The 18,743-nt window shown below is 36.9% G+C and overlaps 1 protein-coding gene across 1 annotated transcript in view; it reads right to left on the bottom strand.

Moving 5' to 3' along the window:
- The window catches only part of TRPM3 (transient receptor potential cation channel subfamily M member 3), a 288,353-nt gene that overhangs the window by 241,936 nt on the left and 27,674 nt on the right, over positions 1–18,743 (bottom strand). Inside the window, exons 4-5 of the mRNA XM_027105962.1 lie at positions 7,075–7,288; positions 3,829–3,953 (exon numbers count right to left, since the gene is read on the bottom strand). Coding sequence (XP_026961763.1) covers positions 3,829–3,953; positions 7,075–7,288 — 339 coding nt within the window. The remainder of the gene's footprint in view (positions 1–3,828; positions 3,954–7,074; positions 7,289–18,743) is intronic.

Genomic DNA, 18,743 nt, shown 5'->3' with positions numbered 1-18,743 from the left:
TATGCGGGCCTCTCACTGTTGTGGCCTCTCCCCTTGCGGAGCACAGGCTCCGGACACGCAGGCTCAGCGGCCATGGCTCACGGGCCCAGCCGCTCTGCGGCATGTGGGATCTTCCCGGACCGGGGCACGAACCCGTGTCCCCTGCGTCGGCAGGCGGACTCTCAACCACTGCGCCACCAGGGAAGCCCATGCCTTATATCTTTAAAGTCTAGTTAAGAGATCAGACTTGAAAGGAAGTACATTTTTCAGAATATCTAGAAGCACACCCTAGGACAAATTAATCTTTCTTCTTTATTTTTAGGGCTAGTATTTGCCTTTATGGTGTCATTCCAAAGGTATATTCAAATTCTAAGATGAATAGCAACTGTGATGTCTACTACTTCTATCAATAAAATAACTCTAGTAGTACCTGAATTTTCAGCTTCTAAAAGTGCTCATCTGAGAGCCAGCCCCACAGAAATAAAATGATCTATATTTTCTATTGGTTTGGATATAAATCTACTGTAATAAAATATCTGGCATAAGATATAGAGCCTTTCTTTTATCCTTATTTTTTTATTTATTTCAAGTAAATTTCCTGGATTTCCCTTGACATTTACTTTGTGCCACTTCAATCTTATTCTGGAACATAGACATAGACTTGACCAAAAATGCAACAATCCTATTTTTTCAAATGATTGCATTTTGATAGAATTCTGAAGTGGTCGATTTTTAATAATATGTTGGTTGTTTTTCTCTGCTACCTGATGTCTGATCCTATAAGGTTTCCTTTTTGATGTTTATTACATGTGTGTTTGTTTATATAAAATGGAAGAAAAAGGATAGAAGGTATTAAATCAAGCTAGCTATGGAAATTATTGTAACTACTTAAGAAGCTTACCAGACAACACTTCTGTTTTAATGAATTTTAGGGAGATTTTTACCAGTGACTACATATTTCACTCAAATACTTCTTTTTATGACAGCCTAACGTCATATTCCTTTTAAACTATCATTTAAATTATACATTAGAATAATAAACACATATTTAAATGTCCCTCAAACTACGTCATAAATCCTGTATACCAAAAACAGCACTTTTGGGAATTCCCTGGCAGCCCAGTGGTTAGGACTCTTTGCTTTCACTGCCGAGGGCCTGGGTTCAATCCCTGGACAGAGAACTGAGATCCCACAAGCCGCGTGGTGCAGCTAAATAAATAAATAAATAGAAAAGAGGAAAGAATCTATAGGAAAGGGAAAATCACGATTGGAAAGTGAATCACCTAAATAGGTCAGTACACAGATTAAAAAAAAAATTAAATTAAAAAAACCTCACAAAAAACAGCACTTTTGCTCCAAATAATTTACAACTTGAAAAACAAACTCTTATTATATAAGAGCCTGAGAAGTCCTATGTGTATTGTGGTTTCCCAATTTTGGGGGAAAAGCATGCCAGAGTGGTTGAAATTCAACAGATCTTGGTCAAAGATTTACTAAAAAATGAAAATACGATTGTTTTTCCTGTGCTCTCTACAACCTGCCAATTTTACTTCCTCTTCTCGGTCTCTCCGCAAGTTCACTTGGATCTTTGTGAGCCATGGCTTGCCTTTATTAGACCCCTGTGAGCAGGGACAATGAATGTGCACATTTTATTGAACTTATAAGTGGCTTTTTCTGCTCCCTGAACTGGGATCAAGACTAGTTTTGAAGTCAGACAATGTAAATAAGTCCCGTTGGCACAGGCATATGTAAGTTCCTATTGGCATAGAACAGGTAAGAAATACAGGGAGAAAGAAAAGAAGAATGAAAAAGAGGAGCACATGAGGAGGTGAAATCAGAGAAAAAAAGCTAGAATTGGAGGAAAATGAATTAGGGGTGATTCACCCAACCCAGCAAGGCAAGTAAATACAATATAAGTATTGTCTTTCCACAATCATACAGAAATAGAAGACAAACAAAATGACACAGAAAGGCAGTAGGCCAGCATTCTCTGCAAATGATTAGGCAACTGAGGTAATTATATGGTTACTCTATCTTGAATAAAGAAATAATCAGCCTTCATTTATTCATAGTTCATCTGCATGAGAAAGTTCCAAAACGGTTTTCCCCCCACAAAATTGAATAATAACAACTCAGGTTTACAAGAGAGATGCTGAAACTATGAACATTTAAAAATGACTTCTGAATCATCACGATATTTTAAATAGTTAATTCATTTGTTAATAAAATGAACTATTTGATGCTCTTGGTATTAGGGGGCATTTTAGCATATTCTAATTCTTTAAGAACTGTATTTGTTCTAGTTCGCAGCTGATATATACTTAAAAGCCAACTTGGAATCTAAGGCAAATATTAACCCAAATACGTTCCATCAAAGACTAGTCCCAGATACTTTGAAAAAATTAGTATTACTTTTCCAGTCGGTTCTGCCAACATAACACTTTGGGAATTGCTGCTTGAGATATTCAATTTTTGTATGATACAAAACAGCAAGTACATTTTAGTTAAGAGAACATTACACTGATAAAACTATCTCATTCCTTATTCTACATATTCTGGATAAATTCGTGTTTCTACATGTAATTTGGAAGCATAGATATGGACATTTCTTATCACTTAAAATAAAGTTATTTATCACTTAAATGAAGTTCTGAAGGATTCAAAGAGTGTTTATTTACTGCTTCCATTTCATGATCTTTAAATTCAAAGTATTTTGCATTGCATTTTAAAAAATTGCACATACTGTGTTGCACTGAAATAAGATGGTTTCATTATACTGCAACACAATAGAAAAAGCAGTTTAGGACCAGTTACTTCTCAACCTCTTTGATTAAAAAAAAAAATTTTTTTTTTTTTTTTGACTCTGACAGACTTCATGTTACTTAGAACTGCGAAGCACATTTATTACTCTATGGCAGGCCTTGATTGGGAATGGAGGATTGTATTGATCTGATATAGAGAAGCATTGATAAATAATTAATTGCTAAAATTATTGGGGACAAAAGAAATAAATAATGCATGGCAATCTGTGTACATAGTCTAACTCATACCAGTGGAATTTTGGGAAGTATTACATAGGGGAAAAAGTCTGGTTGTTAGTAGGAGAGAAAAACCCTAGAAGGTAGGTGGGGAATGACCTGTTTGTGGTTTTAAACAAACGAAAAAGAGACCCTGGAAATAAGACAGTGACTCAGAAAAAACAGGACCAAATTCTCTCTGGCAAAACTGTTGATTGATTGGTCAGTGTGTGGCTCCTGACATCAGAACAGGAAAGAGAGGTTAACAACCTGCTGAGTTTGGTCAAGGGCTTCTGAGTAGCTCCAGAGCAGGAAATAAAGATCCCAACTGTGCCACTCCTCACCCAAGCATTTAGCAAAAGAAAGGCCAACCAGGGAAGCCACAAGTTTGAATGGAAAGAATCTCCCTCTGTAGCCTCCTGTCCTAGGTGAAGGACACTCAAATAAAGAAGCTGGAGACCTGGGGTGAGGAAAGTCCTCATTTTATGTATCAGTCAATGAATTCAAGCTGTTAATTAATCTTAACATAACTGTGCCAAGAGCACTTGCAAAATTTGATGGGTGATAAAAGACCATTGCTTGATTCAAACCAAGAGGGTAGTTGATAAATCTTACTTAGGACCTTTCCTAATCCTAAGAACTGACACGGAGTTCACATAGATAGATTCTGGAAAATAAATAGTCTCCCATAACTATTCCTAACATCAGTTTCATTTTGGGAGGTGGGGACTGACAGAGTAATCCAGTATGCATAGTTTGAATTCTAATTTTATTTTACTCTTTTGATATCACCTCTATGAGAAGTCACATACAGGGAGCTCCCAGGACTTACATCTCTTCCAATCAGGTCCTCCTGGTTTTCCACAATTCCCCAAGGGGCGATACCTATGGTACATATCTTCCCTCGAGACTTAGATGCATGGTCCTTCAAGGCATCTCCAACATGACGAATAACACCTAAGAGGAAAAAGAGAAGTATTACTCTTGCCTTTTAAAGCAATTACTTTCCATTGGTCTAAAGGAAATTGTGGTAACTGTTTTTCCTAAGATTAAATGCACTGAATATAAAGTTTTGACACATTTCTACACGAACTACACATGTTCAGGAGAGAACATAAACTTGCAGCTCTAATGCCAGATACATTTGCTGGACTTGTATATGAACTCTAGTAATACACTTCTTATTCTATCTCATATGAAAAAAAAGATGTATACAATATCTATAAAAAGAATAAATACAGGGACTTCCCTGGTGGTCCAGTGGTTAGGACTCTGCACTTCCACTGCAAGGGCCATGGGTTCGATCCCTGGTCAGGGAACTAAGATCCTGCAAGCCGCGTGGCCAAAATAATAATAAAACTTCATTTAAAAAAAAAGAATAAATACGATACTTTAAACTTAGAGAATCTTTTCTTGTATTATAAGTATAATGATGTGTTACTATGACTAAGTACTAATACCATGACAATATCCTATAAAAAGCATCATAAATAATATTATATTAAATCTATACCACAGTTTGTGTATGAGTTAGGGTCAGCAAATAGAGTAATTACTTAGTTCAGATTTTGTTAATCTTGATTTCAACTTCTTATTTATGGACACATAATGTGGAGACCCTGCTTGTAAAGAAAATGTTGACATATTCTGCGGAAAATTTATGTTAAAAATACATAAATACACCTTTTTAGACATCATTCTAATTATTTTCCTCTTCTGTCATAATGGCCTTCCCATCACCACGCCTTTCCTCACCATAGTTAAGAGTGCGAAAATTCAGTTTACAAGATGGTAGGGAACTACCTTTTATCTTTAAATAAACCATTTAAATAAGATATAATTTCTAATCTTTTAACTTCTCTCTCAAGTGATCATTTTTATAGAAGATATAAAATACATTCTCTAAGAAAAGATGCTTCCTTCCATTTATACTTTAAGGAAAATTCCACCCATTCTTCAAGGAAAAACTCACACCTAGTTCCATCTCCTATATGAAAGCTGAGTTGGATTTGATTTCTTCTCCATTTGAACAGGGTTGCAGTTTGTATATTTTAAATAGTTCAATATGTCACTGAATATATTCTTCTTTGGTTCATAATCACATGTGAGGATGTTTCTGCTCAGAGTAAACTCATTTAGGGGAAGGTTGGAGATCAGCGTCTTACTCTCTTCAGGTGCCAGCACAGAGCGAGGGCTCAGAAACTGGGCACCACTGAACTAACTAAGCACACAAAACACACCAGGCAATTTAATCACAGGAGACAACAGACATGTGTGAACAACTCAATTCTGAAATATTCATAAGATCAAACAGAAAGAGCCTCCTTTAAAAAAAATCAAATAACAGAGTAGTGTAAATAGCCACTAATCCATGCTGAGCTGTGCTGGGAGCATTGGGAAGCATATCAGTTTCACTTACTATCTCATCTATGGATCTTCTAAGAGAAAGTACTGATAAAGAAAACCAAATACAAGGGTAAAGGTGTTAATATTAGTGTTAAGTTTTTTCCTATTTACATGCAAAACTCATTTGGGGTCCAGTCCTGGACAAGAAGGTTAACTTCATGGTAGCCCCTCCCTCCATCTGCCACAATTCCGCCTTCACCTTTTACCCAAGCTGAGTGTTCAATCGAACACACTTTGAGTGTTGGATTGAACACTATGCCTGGAGAGAGGCAGAGGTGAACTCTTTGGTTTACAACATTTACGCTGTTAATTCTTCTTTTGATATTGGGTGCATTTCACAAAAGAAGAGAAACAATAAACAATGTTCCAATTTCCCCCAAACAGAAGATTGGTAAGCATTTCTTTTAGAAACCTTTGAGTTGATCTCCACAGGAGATGCAGGTTATGCCAGGAAAGCAAAAGACTGAATAATTATAGGAAAATGATGCCTGTTAAACTGTGAGTGAAAGTTGGAGCTTAAAGCCTGAACAGCCACGAAATAAAACTGCTCTGTAGATATTTGATCATCACAAAGTAAACAGTAAAGAGCCGGCTGAGCAGGTCATTCTAAGATCATGTCACTATACAGACTGAGTCAGGGTTTCACATGACAACGATGGGCATGGCCAATATGCAGATTTCGCTGTGTAAATGAACCTATATTGTTGTGAGCTGAACGTTCACAACTTCTAGGTATGGAGGAGACTTCTGAGTGCAGGTCTCACTCAGACATCATCTAAACTACAAACAAATGAATAACCAACATTGAGATACATTTTATTTAAAACTAGTTGATCCAGGGTTATGTTCAGCATGTCCCACTAACTTCAAAGGTGTCCACATGCGCAGACTTTGAGTCTTGAAACAAGTCTGAAATAATTTACTGCAGTATTACCTGTCTCTTCCAACTGGCACTTCTGACTCAGGCTGGGGAAATACATCAAAACATTTACAGCATCCATTCCATTATCTGCTGCACATTCATAATGTTCTGCAGATAAGCACTTAACTCTAAGTGGGTTTGTAAGAATTGATTTGACAGCTTGCCTGGATCACAATATAGAAACTCATTTGGCAGGTAGAAAAAACTGCTTGGAGTTCAGAGTGGGGTGTGTCTTCTGTTGGTGCAGAGTTGATTCAATGAAATACTTTAAATAATAAACACATGTTACTCCAGACTTTGCTGTCACCCCAGATGGAAAGGGCATTCTGCAAACTCTAAAGCTATTTGCATCAAACTTAAAATCACTTACAGAACAGAGTCTCCAATTTAGAGCAAAAGTTATTCCTTAAAAAATTACTGGATGCCTATTTGGCAAAGTGAGGTATTGAAAATATCCTGTGAAATTCCACTAGTCGTGTTTATAAATTCTGTAGAGTCGAGTATTAAATATCCCAATCTGTTTCTTAAGTGTAAATAATTCTTCTTGGTTGAGAAATGACAGTACAGTTATCATTTAGGTAGAGGAAGGAGAGAGACTCAGTGAAAGGAGCAATAACCAGCAGGTGTGGACACACAGGTGTAGGGGCTGAGGTGGGGGAATGTAAATATATTTAACCTCAGGAGAAAATGACCTTAGTCACAACATTCTCGTGGCCTTATGTTGTCCTTCTCTGTCCCACTTCCAATTACCTGTGTTAACACCTCCAGTGAATATCCATGCTCCAGTTGTCATGGCTGCTTTGATGAGACCTTTCCCAAAGACTTGCTTGAGTTTTGGCTGGAGTTCAAAGTTCTGTAGGCCCCCATGAACTGAGATGAGAAGCTTGGGAAGCTCCAACTGCCATTCCTTGGTCATCAGGTGTAGGAGGAGATCAGGTTTTGTATCGAAAGATACTCGTACGTACTAGAAGAAGGACGACCATTGATTAGGGAGACAGGGCAGGGTTGACTGTGGCTGCTTATCTCTACTGATTGCAATGATATGTATAGTTACTTGAAGAAAACGTCTTATAAAAACTCGATTTTTTAAAAGGGTCAAATCAATTGCTTTACCAAAAGAGCCTTCTAGACAAAGGGATTCACCATTTTAAAAGATTTTCTTGAAATTCTGAATGACTACAAATTTTAAAATTATTTAACTTTCTAAAATGCAGTGTAAACACAACTTTCCCTGGGATGGGTTCTTTGCTCAAAGGAAATCGTATTTATATTTTACCAACCTTAAAATTTGTGCAACAGTTCAAATGTTGCTAACATTTTCAATATAAATAATCCCTCTATACCAACTGGACCTAGATATGACTGTTTCTGTGACCCTATTATTTTGAGAGGTTTTGAAAAATTCTACAATTCTACATAATGTAACAAGAAGTTTAAAATATGGTAACAGCTGATTATATTTATTTAAATCTAAAAATAACTGCATACCAAATGTTTTATCTTTCAAAGAAAAGTGACAGAAATCATTCCAATTATTTTTGTAGAATAGTTGAAAAAAATTGAAGTGCATAGCAGATATCAAGGTATTACCAGATGCAACTGGAAATAAAGTTATGATAAGTATATATAAATAAAATGCTATAAATACATATAATGATAAACATCTATATAACTATATATATATATATATATATATACACATACATATATACACACACATACTCATTTAGGTCTTTAATTATATAAATATTCCATTTCTAGCTGGAAACAACTGGAATATTGGGCAAATGCACCTGAAAGCCTTTTGAAATGTATTGCTGAGCTGGCATGAAAAGAGAGAATATTCAGATAGCTAAACAAAGTAGAAGCTGGAATCTCAGGAGGTAAGGAAATACCAAAGCAAGCTTTGGCCTTGAGGCTTTCTCCTGAATCCTGGAAGACCATGAGCATCTGCTTTGGTAGCTTAATGCAGTATGGGGGTGCCTAGGTGCCTAAGGAGAGACCCCACATAAAGCTGGGATACTTCAAAGGGCTCCACTCTCAAGTGTAAGGAAGAAAAATAAATAAGGCTGATGGTCAGAAGAACAGAGCAAGGAAACTTGCCTGCCTCAACCTTGATTCTCAGCAGATGGGAAAAAAAAAAATTCTCCTCTGGTTATTTATAAACAAAAGTGGGTCCTCATACAGGTTCTGGTCCATATTCATACTCTCAGTGTGGTTTGAGAAACATCAGAGTATTTTATAAGATGGTTCTGGTGGGGTAATGGCTCCAGATAACTCTCAGAAGTAAATGCAAATTCTCTGTGGAGGAATACATCATCAATCCAGGTCTGAAATAATTCCCATGGGAAAATAAGCATTTCATTGTAAAAAAAATAAAATCACAAATTACAAAAGGAAGTAAAGCAACATGAATGAGAACCAAAAGACAACGGATAGCAGAATAAGATCCTCAAAGATACTGAAATGTTCAAAGAGAGAATATGAAATAGCTACATTTAATATGTTAAAAAACATAAATGAGAAAATTGAACATATGAATAAAGAACAAGTGATTATAAAAAATGATCACATACATTTGAAAAAGAGTAAAAAAGAGAACTTCTAGAAATTAAAATATAACAATTTAAATGAAAAATACAGGGGATAAATGAAACTACAGATCAGACATGTTAACTATAGATCCAGAGAAATAAGCCAGATGCAGCCTAGAAAAATAGAGGAATTGAAAACATAGAAGAAAATTTGAGAATTTTAGAAGACGTAATCAGAATTCTAGATAGAAATAAAAGAGATAATGTGGAAGAGGCAATACTTGAAGAGATATTTGTTGGGAATTTCTCAGAATTACTAAAAGATACTAATTCTCAGATTCAAGAAGCTCAATGAATCCCAAGCAAGATAAATAAAAAGAAACCCCACGCCCAGATACCTCATAGAGAACACCAAAGGGTAGGGGGGAAAGCCTTCAAAAGGAGCTAGAAAAAAAGACAGATTACCTACAAAGAAACAGTCATTAGACTGATGGCTTACTTTCAACAGCAACAATGGATGTCAGAACAGTGTCTTCAATTTGCAAAGAGAAATTATCTGTCAGTGTAGAATTCAGCAAAAATATCTTTCCAAAATGAGAGCATATTATAGACATTTTTAGACTACCAAAACTGAGAATTTACTTCTAGCAGACTTTGCTGAAGGAAATTTTAAGATACATGTAGCAGGCAGAAGTTACATGATCCCAGATGGATGATCTGAGATACAAGAAAGAATGGTAAACAAAGATATTAGCACATACAGGGTAAATCTTAAAAAGCACTGGTTGTAAAATATAAAATGATAATAGTGTCTAATATATGGTGGAAAGGGATAGAACTAAAGCACTGGATAATATAGCATATAAATTAGGGAGTAGTAATTAGAGTCAAAGCATTCTAAAGTCTATATATTATGTGGGAGAGAAAAGTTTTAATTTTGGAATTTGTGAAGTATTAATGTTGAAGTTGCATAACCACAAAAAGAATAGACTTGCATGTAATCATACAAACATATGCTTTTGGATGTATAAATAAAAAAGGTTATGCAGGAGATGACAATTTATTGTAATATTTTTTGGATCGGGGAGATCCCACTGTTGCAAAAACCTTAAAAATTATATGTCAATTCTTTTGTTAAAGTATATTTTAAATATATTTAGCAGAAATGTGAGGCACAAACATACAAAATATCAAAGTAGCTTGATAAATTAAGCTGCATAATCAAGAAATACAGAAGAGCTAAAGTTTCTCATATACATATACTAGAAATCCAAAGAAGTGTTAGAATCTAACAAGCTGGTTCTATATTGATTTAATCTACTCAGCAAAAATCAATTCCAGAATGGAAAGAGTATAAAGGTTGGCAATTTTAGCTAAGTACATTATATCAAAAGAATTATATCACTTATTTTACATTTGGTAGTGTATAAAATAAGTGATATAATAGCTAGTGGGAAGCAGTTGCATAGCACAGGGAGATCAGCTCAGTGCTTTGTGACCACATAGAGGGGTGGGATAGGGAGGGTGGGAGGCAGGTGCAAGAGGGAGGGGATATGGGGATATCTGTATACATACAGCTGATTCACTCTGTTATACAGCAGAAACTAAGACACCATTGTAAAGCAATTATACTCCAATAAAGATGTTAAAAAAAAGAATTATATTACTTACATCAATAGAATTTAACTAGAGTTTACAATGTGGGAAACCGCATATTTTGTACACAAACTCTCATGTAGAGGGCAAGAACTTTCAGATATCAGCAGAAATCTTCAACAACGTGCTTTTTTTTGAATTTGTGAAGTATTAATGTTGAAGTTGCATAACCACAAAAAGAATAGACTTGCATGTAATCATACAAACATATGCTTTCGGATGTATAAATAAAAAAGGTTATGCAGGAGATGACAATTTATTGTCCAGCCTTGGGGCTGGAGAAAGGGTACTGCAGTGGTAGAAGCAAACACAAGCGTTTCTTAAATAAAAGCTTTTAAAATCATCTATTGTTATATTTATTATCTCATTGAGTGACTGTTTATAAGAAAGCTATCTATATAATGAACGCTATAAAATAAAAGAATAAAATGTTTTCTGTGCCCCTACACTGAACTTATGCTACTTAAGTAGTTAAAATTTGGTAGCTTTACTAGATTAAATTTATACCATTTTGAATAATTCTAGAAAGGGATATTTAGTAAAATAAACTAGAACTGAGACTCACAAGGCTTCCAAACTATACAAACCAAGAATGTTCATTGTGGAAGATGCTAAGAAACTGCTTCTCAAATTATTCAGTAACTTTATTTCAGTATCACTTTCTTATTCCTTCAAAAAACCCCAACTAAATAAGAATCCATATTCTTCTAAGGTGAGATATAAATTACACTTCTAAATATAGAAAAACATCTAAAGTATAAAAATCCTTCTAAAATTAAAAAATCCTTCTAAAATCCCCTTGCAAGCCTAGATAGTGGTTCCTAAAATTTCTGAAGAACTGTAAAGCTGTAGTCCCAATGATTGGAGAAGGCTTACATGAGAACAGTAAAATGTTTTGAAAAACAAGAAAAGTAGTGTGATTATGGCTTTTGGAACTTCAAGATGCCTCACTGAGCAATCCTACCTGCACGTTTCATTTAGCCAGGTAAATAATGTGAGATTCTGAGCCACAGGTAGTGTCTGGGAACAGACACACATACATTACTAATGAACTCAATGTGAAGAGATATGGCAATCATACTAAATCACTACAGAGACTGTGTAATAATTTTAGTATGTGTAACCTAGCTAAATAACATATTATGGGGACTTCCCTGTGATCTAGTGGGTAAGACTCCACGCTCCCAATGCAGGGGGCCTGGGTTTGATCCCTGGTCAGGGAACTAGATCCCACATGCATGCTGCAACTAAGAGTTCACATGCCACAACTAAGAAGCCCGCATGCCACAACTAAAGATCCCACGTGCTAGCAATGAAGATATTGCACACGTCGCAACTAAGACCTGGCACAGTCAAAATAAAATTAAATAAATAAATAAATAATATTAAAAAAATAACATATTATGGAGTTCAATTATTTATGGTAATTAGTAATAATAATTCTAATGCATTTTTAGGAATAAGTCTCACTTGGTAAATAATTCTCTTTGGGGCTTCTAAAGTTACAACTTACCAATAAGGAACCCAATTTACTGATCATGTAAGCAGTTCACTGGAAAGTGACCAACGAATCTAGTGAATATGTTAAAATTCCTTTTGAACTAGCTTCATCTTTTTCCTAGCTAGGAAACGAAGAAAAGCTTGCTGGTGATCACGAAACACTTGTTACTCAGTTAATAAGTGCTCCAGTGGGGGAATGAATGAATGACCTTAGATCACCTTGTCCCTGGTTCTCTGTCTTACAGACGAACAAACAGAGGTATTCAGTGTCTGGCCTGTGTAAGGTGATGTTGCTCATAGGCTCTCTATCCATATTTCTCTCTACTCTCAATTTCTTAACTACTGAGAAAAAACCCCAAACCTACAATCAAATCCCTTGTGTTCCAGGTACATACATACTGTGTGCTTTACATGCATCATTTCATGGACTCCTCCCAATTACGAGGTTGGTGGCATCCACATTTACGGGGGACAGGAAAGAACAGTAAGTTCAACAGCTGTTAAGTGGTGATGACAGGATTCACACCCCAGGTCTGTCTGACTCCAGGTCCTTACTCTTGACCTCAAAAACATAAATGCCTCCTCTCTCACTTCTCCTTTTCCTTCACTTACAACCAAGCAGTCTGCGAGTCCTAACGATCCATTTCTCAAATGGTGCTCTCATCCAGGCCTTTCCTTCTATTGCTTCAGTTGTTATTTTAAGAATAAATAAGAATGCTCTTTACTAGGATGTCATTTTGGGTTGTGGCAACAGTCCTACTGGTTCCTCTAACCCTGTGTTCTCAATGAGACACCAACAGGCAGATTTCTTTCCCCAATTCCTTTTTGATCATATTATTTCTCAATTCAAATAGTTACATCATACATAAACTCCCATTCTGCCTGTCATGGTCCCCACAATTTGGCCTTACCCTACTCATTTAAGAGGCGTTCCCCCGCTTCTCTCTGTATTTGGCTAATGTTATTCCCCAAGTCCTAGAAAACCCAGTCCCTCCCCTTTCATCTACATAAATCATTCTTGTCTTTCAAAGGCTCTTATTGACTGCTCCTTGGAATGCAAGCTCATGTTGACTCAATATAACTCTCAGTCAAACCCAGTGTAATATACATTTTTTTCCTGTTGTTTCTTGTTTGTGTCAGTTTTATCTCCCTATTTGCAAGATCTTTGAGTGGAGGGATCATGTTTGGTCTGACCTACGATTTTGGATAAGCCTTTCAGTACTGGCTATGATGTAGTTACAATCTTAGAAATAAAAGGGAGTTTAGAAATATCTTAGCAATCATGGGAACTAGAAATACTCTATTTCAGTTCTTCTGCTTTACAGATGACACTGAGACCCAGGGAAGGTGAGTGACTGGGAGTCAGAATTAGTTATCTAGTAATTAACCACTCACCTAACCCATTATTAAAGCTACTGTTACACTGAAAACTCTAGGTTGAGCTGTGCTTCTCAAACTTTAACATGCAAAACTCACCCAGGGGACCTCAAAAATGCAGGTTCTGATTCAGTAGGTATGAGGTGGGACTTGAGGTTTTGCATTTCTAACTAGCTCCCCAGGGACCACAGGAGTAGCAAGGATTACAACTCTTCCCCAGACCAAAGATTCTAAGTGGTGTGTCTAGCGTTTATCACTGGGCCCGAGGGAAGAAAGAACACTCAATATTTTACACAAAAATCAAACAGAAGAATGGAGGAAATAACGGAAAATTACTCAGGTCATGAGAAGTAGGAAAGTGCAGCCACTGATAAGCTACTCAATTTCAACTACCTAATTTTTTTTCACCAGGACTAATTCTTATACAAAGGAACACATGATTAATGACAGCCCACCCCTGATATCCAGAAACTGATAAATAACATAAATACTGGGTGTCCCTGTTCCTTTAATGTCGGCCATTATTTTAGATTTTTTTTTTCCTTCCCTTGGAGAATAAAAGATTTTTTAAAAAAAGGAAGCATTTAAATGAATCAATTTGTTACTTTTTGTATGTTATTGTTTAGCAGCTCAAGGAAACAGTTTAGGGACAAGAGGATAATTAAAACTAAGGGATAAAATGACACTTTATGATTACCTGGAGATTTCAATTTTTAAATTATATCCTTATACCCATAAGAATCAGGTTGTTCAGTAATTCTCCCAGTGCTTGTAATATAACAGTTAACTCAGGTGCTGAATCAGCAGCTTCAAGGTCATAAATGGTTGTACCCAGAGCAATTAATCAATTCCTGCTCAAAGGTCAATGTGATTTGAAATTAGGAGCTATTCTGGTTGTCAAGAGAAGCAATTTTGACTGTCCACTTGTGAGCTCATTAATTGCCAAGGGATCACCTTACAAATAACAAGAAATCTTCCTAATGTGTATATTAAATTTTGTTACCTGGGCAGTACTCTGATGTGGTGATGTGTGCTCCTATTTGCAGGTTTCCCAATCACGTGTGGCATCACACTCTAGCAACAGTTACAGTACTGGCACTGTAAGTCATTTGATCAGTTTGAGACCCTCTCTTGTAAAATAAGGGTGATCCTGACCACTACACAGAACACTAAAGATTAAATTCTGGGAAATGCCTGGAACGTTAGAAAAATCAGTATATGTAAATTGGATAAGAGTTACAAGCACTCACATTATAAATGACTTCTGCATACAACAGGATCCAGATAACTTGCCATTAGCTCTTTAATGTCCCCTTCGAAGCAGCCCTTTGTTTCTCAACTCTGAGCTATCAGAGGAGTGACTGGTGCAAGTTATAAAAAGTACCTGTCCAGAGGGAAAATGTTACCTCTGTCTGGCTACCTATCCTATCCTTCTCCCTCATGCCCTTAGCTCCTTACTTTTAATTTCTAGAAATAAATTGAGCTCAAATGAGTTACCCATGCCTGCACTGCGACCATTAGTGCCCCTGCCTGGCAGCAGAAAGCCTGTGTGATGAGCTAATGAGATTCAGAAGAGCATCTAAAGAATGTACTGTATAAAACAGAAGTTAGCTCTACTTGAAATAGTAAGTACTATTTGATCTATTCTTAGGTGCTTTGGAGGCCAATGCATACAAGCATGATTTTCACAAAAACACGTACTTTGAATTCCAAACCGCAAACTTACAAATGAAATTTTGCAAGTGAGACTATAAGAGCAAACTAGAGCTTTTCTTTTGTTCGAATGGCAGAGGGCTTTGGTAGCTAAAACTCTTGAGTTTTTGCTTCTTCCAGTTGCTAAATTTATTTTTGTTTAGGAGGTGATTTCACTGCAGTTTTTTCTAAAGCCACTCTAACCTGCCTCATCATTAGAAATGTTACTATTCACTTGTCAAAGTAGAACTCAACCTTACTATGGCCTCACTGCATTAAACTGGTAGAGAGGTGTCACAAACCAGACAGTATCCTTCCCTTTACAACACCCAGGGCGGGTGAAGGCTGGAAAGTGGAGAAGCAGCCATCACTACTTAGAATAGGCTGGGGTTGTTTAATTTAAAATAATAATAATCTTCCTTTGGTATTCTGATCTTGACTTGCTGTGGAGCAATTTGTCTCTGATAATTACTCTGTCACCTTTTCAGCCCTAAATTTTTACTCACATCATTTTGCCCAGCTTTTTAAATGAAAAGGGAAGATATTTACAGAACAATAAATCTGGTTGCACTCTAGGAAATGGTAAATGACAAATCTTTCTAACTCTCACTGTGAAGCCATCTTTAATTTGGGGAAATAACCAATTGGTATATTTCAGTAGTACTTTTTCTGAGTAATGGAACTACTATAGCTAAATTTACTTTAACAGTATTTTCAATGCCTTTCTTCTGAGCCTGTAGTGGGAATTTGTCCCATTTTCCTTTCTGTTGAGATCTGTGACAAGCATCATTTCATTTTCTAATTCTCTGTAGCCCCATTTTAAATGAGTATTTTAAATTAAAGTTGTGGCCAAGGAGAATATGTTGCATCAGACTGCTGAGACCATTTTGCTGATATCAGCTTTCCAAGTCCATGGAGCCGTTGGTTTTGCACCAAATGTTTAATGCTTATGGTGGTTTAATGTATGCAAAAGTTCCCTAGAAAGAAAATATGTGGAATGCAAATGTAAGGTGTCACTGTTATTGGATTCCTAGTTTGATGACCCACAAAACTTTGGGACTGAAAATGCCATTGTAATTTATTCTATATTGTTTTTGTGGTTCTTCAATGTTGGATAACAGGTGCTTCCAGGTGATGGATGCTGATAAGCCAAAGCTAAAGGTTTAGAAATAATATAAAACTTCACTGAGCATATGACCTAGTTGCAGGGGTACTCTATGAATTTTCTGCCAGAATTGCTTTTGTATAAAATTTTCTAGAACAAGATGAGTTTCTTGAGGAATGTCGGTTCTTCCTTCCCTATAGGTCTGTGACTGAGATCAGAAGTTGAAGTGATATTGATACATTCTAGTTTTATTCCCAGCTTCAGAAAGGCTTTCCAAAGGTACTGCCAGTCTAATGGTCTAGAGATTTCAAGGTGGCAACTGGAAAGCAACAGAGCAATTACAAAACCCCTCAAAAACCATACCATGCTATATAAAGCTTCTTAGTTAGCTATAGTCCAGTGATGAGCTATTTTGTTTTGTGAACTGGGATTTATTTAATGTATTTTGTGCATGTCAGTCAGTGATTCCCAGATCAAATCTGTATAATGCAAAGAAAGATAATTTTTAAAAAATCAGATTTAATCCTAAAGCATTTTAAGAGTATAAGGTTGTAGACGTCATGCAGCTGACAGCCTCCCCACCTGCCTGAGTATCTCCTCAGTTTTACCTACTCCCTCTCACACACTCTCTGGTAATGCTCAGAGAAGAAGGCTTACATCCCGGCTGACTCAACAGTTACAGCTCTAAGTGTGAAAATGAAGCACAGGGATAATTCTCTAAGTTATACAAAAACTGTAATAAGGGGCTCAACCTGATCTAATAAGCTGAGTAAACAGCAAGGGAAAACCCAAAGAGAATTATGTGGGTGACTTGAGAAGTTTAAATACAAGTCCTTAATTAGGTTATACTTACCTGGTCTGTAAGTCAGCTCAGCATTAACTGGAAGAGTTGATTAGTAAGCAAATAAGAGTCTGTCTAATTAAGTCCAGCACTGCTTACTTTTCTAAATAATTTAATAGACTCAGCCCCAGATAAAGAAGAGTCTTTGAGAAAGGACCCAACAATGTCTGCTGTTGGGCCATTTTGGTATTGCTCTCTCAGTCAATTTTAAAAGTTACCTGGAACCCAGTCTAGTAAGAAAATGCCTAAACCAGAGCTTTAGTGTCTTAGTACCTTCTTCCTTGGTCCTCGTGTTCTGGTTTTTATAAGGCATCTGCATGAACTGCCAGGTTGTTTAACAGCCCAGGAATGGATTTGGGGGGCATGAATTTTTTGGTAAGATGTGGCTTGGTATAGAGAAGAGAGAGGAAAGAGAATCCTTCACTTACTGTCAGCTCTGAATGTCTCTGTTCTGTGTCACAACTTCTTTCTCCGTAAAGTGTGAGAGACGCTGGTTTCACTGCTATCTCACTGGGGTTTGTCAATCTGAGAACTGAGGACAGAATACCACAGAGTCCTGGGAAGGGCTCAGAAAATTGCTCCATTAACCTAGGATATAATTTTACAGAGAGCTCTTCCCGCTCACAGCTTTTGAGTGTAATTAACCTCATCAAATACTAGTGATTTTATAATTCTATTAGAAAGTTTTCAAAACCCTTATAAAGAGTTAGAAACATAATAGTAATTAGCTTCCTTTCTAAACATCTGTTATAAGCTGCACCAGGAATACATGACAGAGAAGAAACAGAACTGATGGAGAGTGCTAAGGATCCTGAGTTTGAGAACTATCTTTGTCAAATAATTGGGTGACTCTCAGAAAATAATTTAACCTCTCTGGGCTCGAGTTGCCTCATCTATAAAATAGGTAGAGAGATTGGGATTATTCAGTATTTTTTAAGCCTGGCTGAACAGTAGATTAACCGGGCTAACTTTTAAAACACTTTGGGGACTTCCCTGGTGGTGCAGTGCTTAAGCATCTGCCTGCCAATGCAGGGGACACGGGTTCTAGCCCTGTTCTGGGAAGATCCCACATGCCACGGAGCAACTAAGCCTGTGCACAACTACTGAGCCTGTGCTCTAGAGCCTGTGAGCGAAAACTACTGAGGCCGCAGGCCACAACTACTGAAGTCTGTGCATCTAGAGCCTGTGCTCTGCAACAAGAGAAGCCACCGCAATGAGAAGCCCGCGCACCGCAAAGAACAGTAGCCCCTGTTCACCGCAACTAGAGAAAACCTGCACACAACAACAAAGACCCAATGCAGTCAAAAATAAATAAATAAAATAAATAAATAAAACACTTTGGATGTCCAGGTTCTATATCAGACCAATGAAGAAGACTCTCTGGGAATGACTCCTGGGCATGGGCATTGGCAGTAGCCCCACAGGTTACTGTGAGCCTCCAAGTAGAGAACCACTGCATTGATCCCTCAAGGGTCGTTGGTGATCAAAGTCCTGTGACATCATGCTGTACTGTCTATGTGGTAACAGAGATACATATGTGAGATATGGTTCTCACATAGCCCACCACATTTTAATAATGAGTCCCTTTTCTCCAACTGTATCTTCTACCAAACTATGGCAGATTCTGCCTCAAATTGTGTCCAGATCACATCGGCATTTTGAAGACCTAAGTGCTTTATTTCGGGCTGTCTTGAGGGGAAAAGTTAATGTTATA

The sequence above is a fragment of the Aethalodelphis obliquidens genome, unplaced genomic scaffold, assembly GCF_003676395.1.
Source record: "Aethalodelphis obliquidens isolate GAN/ISIS:26980383/991018 unplaced genomic scaffold, ASM367639v1 scaffold7, whole genome shotgun sequence".
Lineage (NCBI taxonomy): Eukaryota > Metazoa > Chordata > Mammalia > Artiodactyla > Delphinidae > Aethalodelphis > Aethalodelphis obliquidens.
Note: the sequence above shows the minus strand (reverse complement) of the source record. Positions and strands in the feature narration are given on the sequence as shown.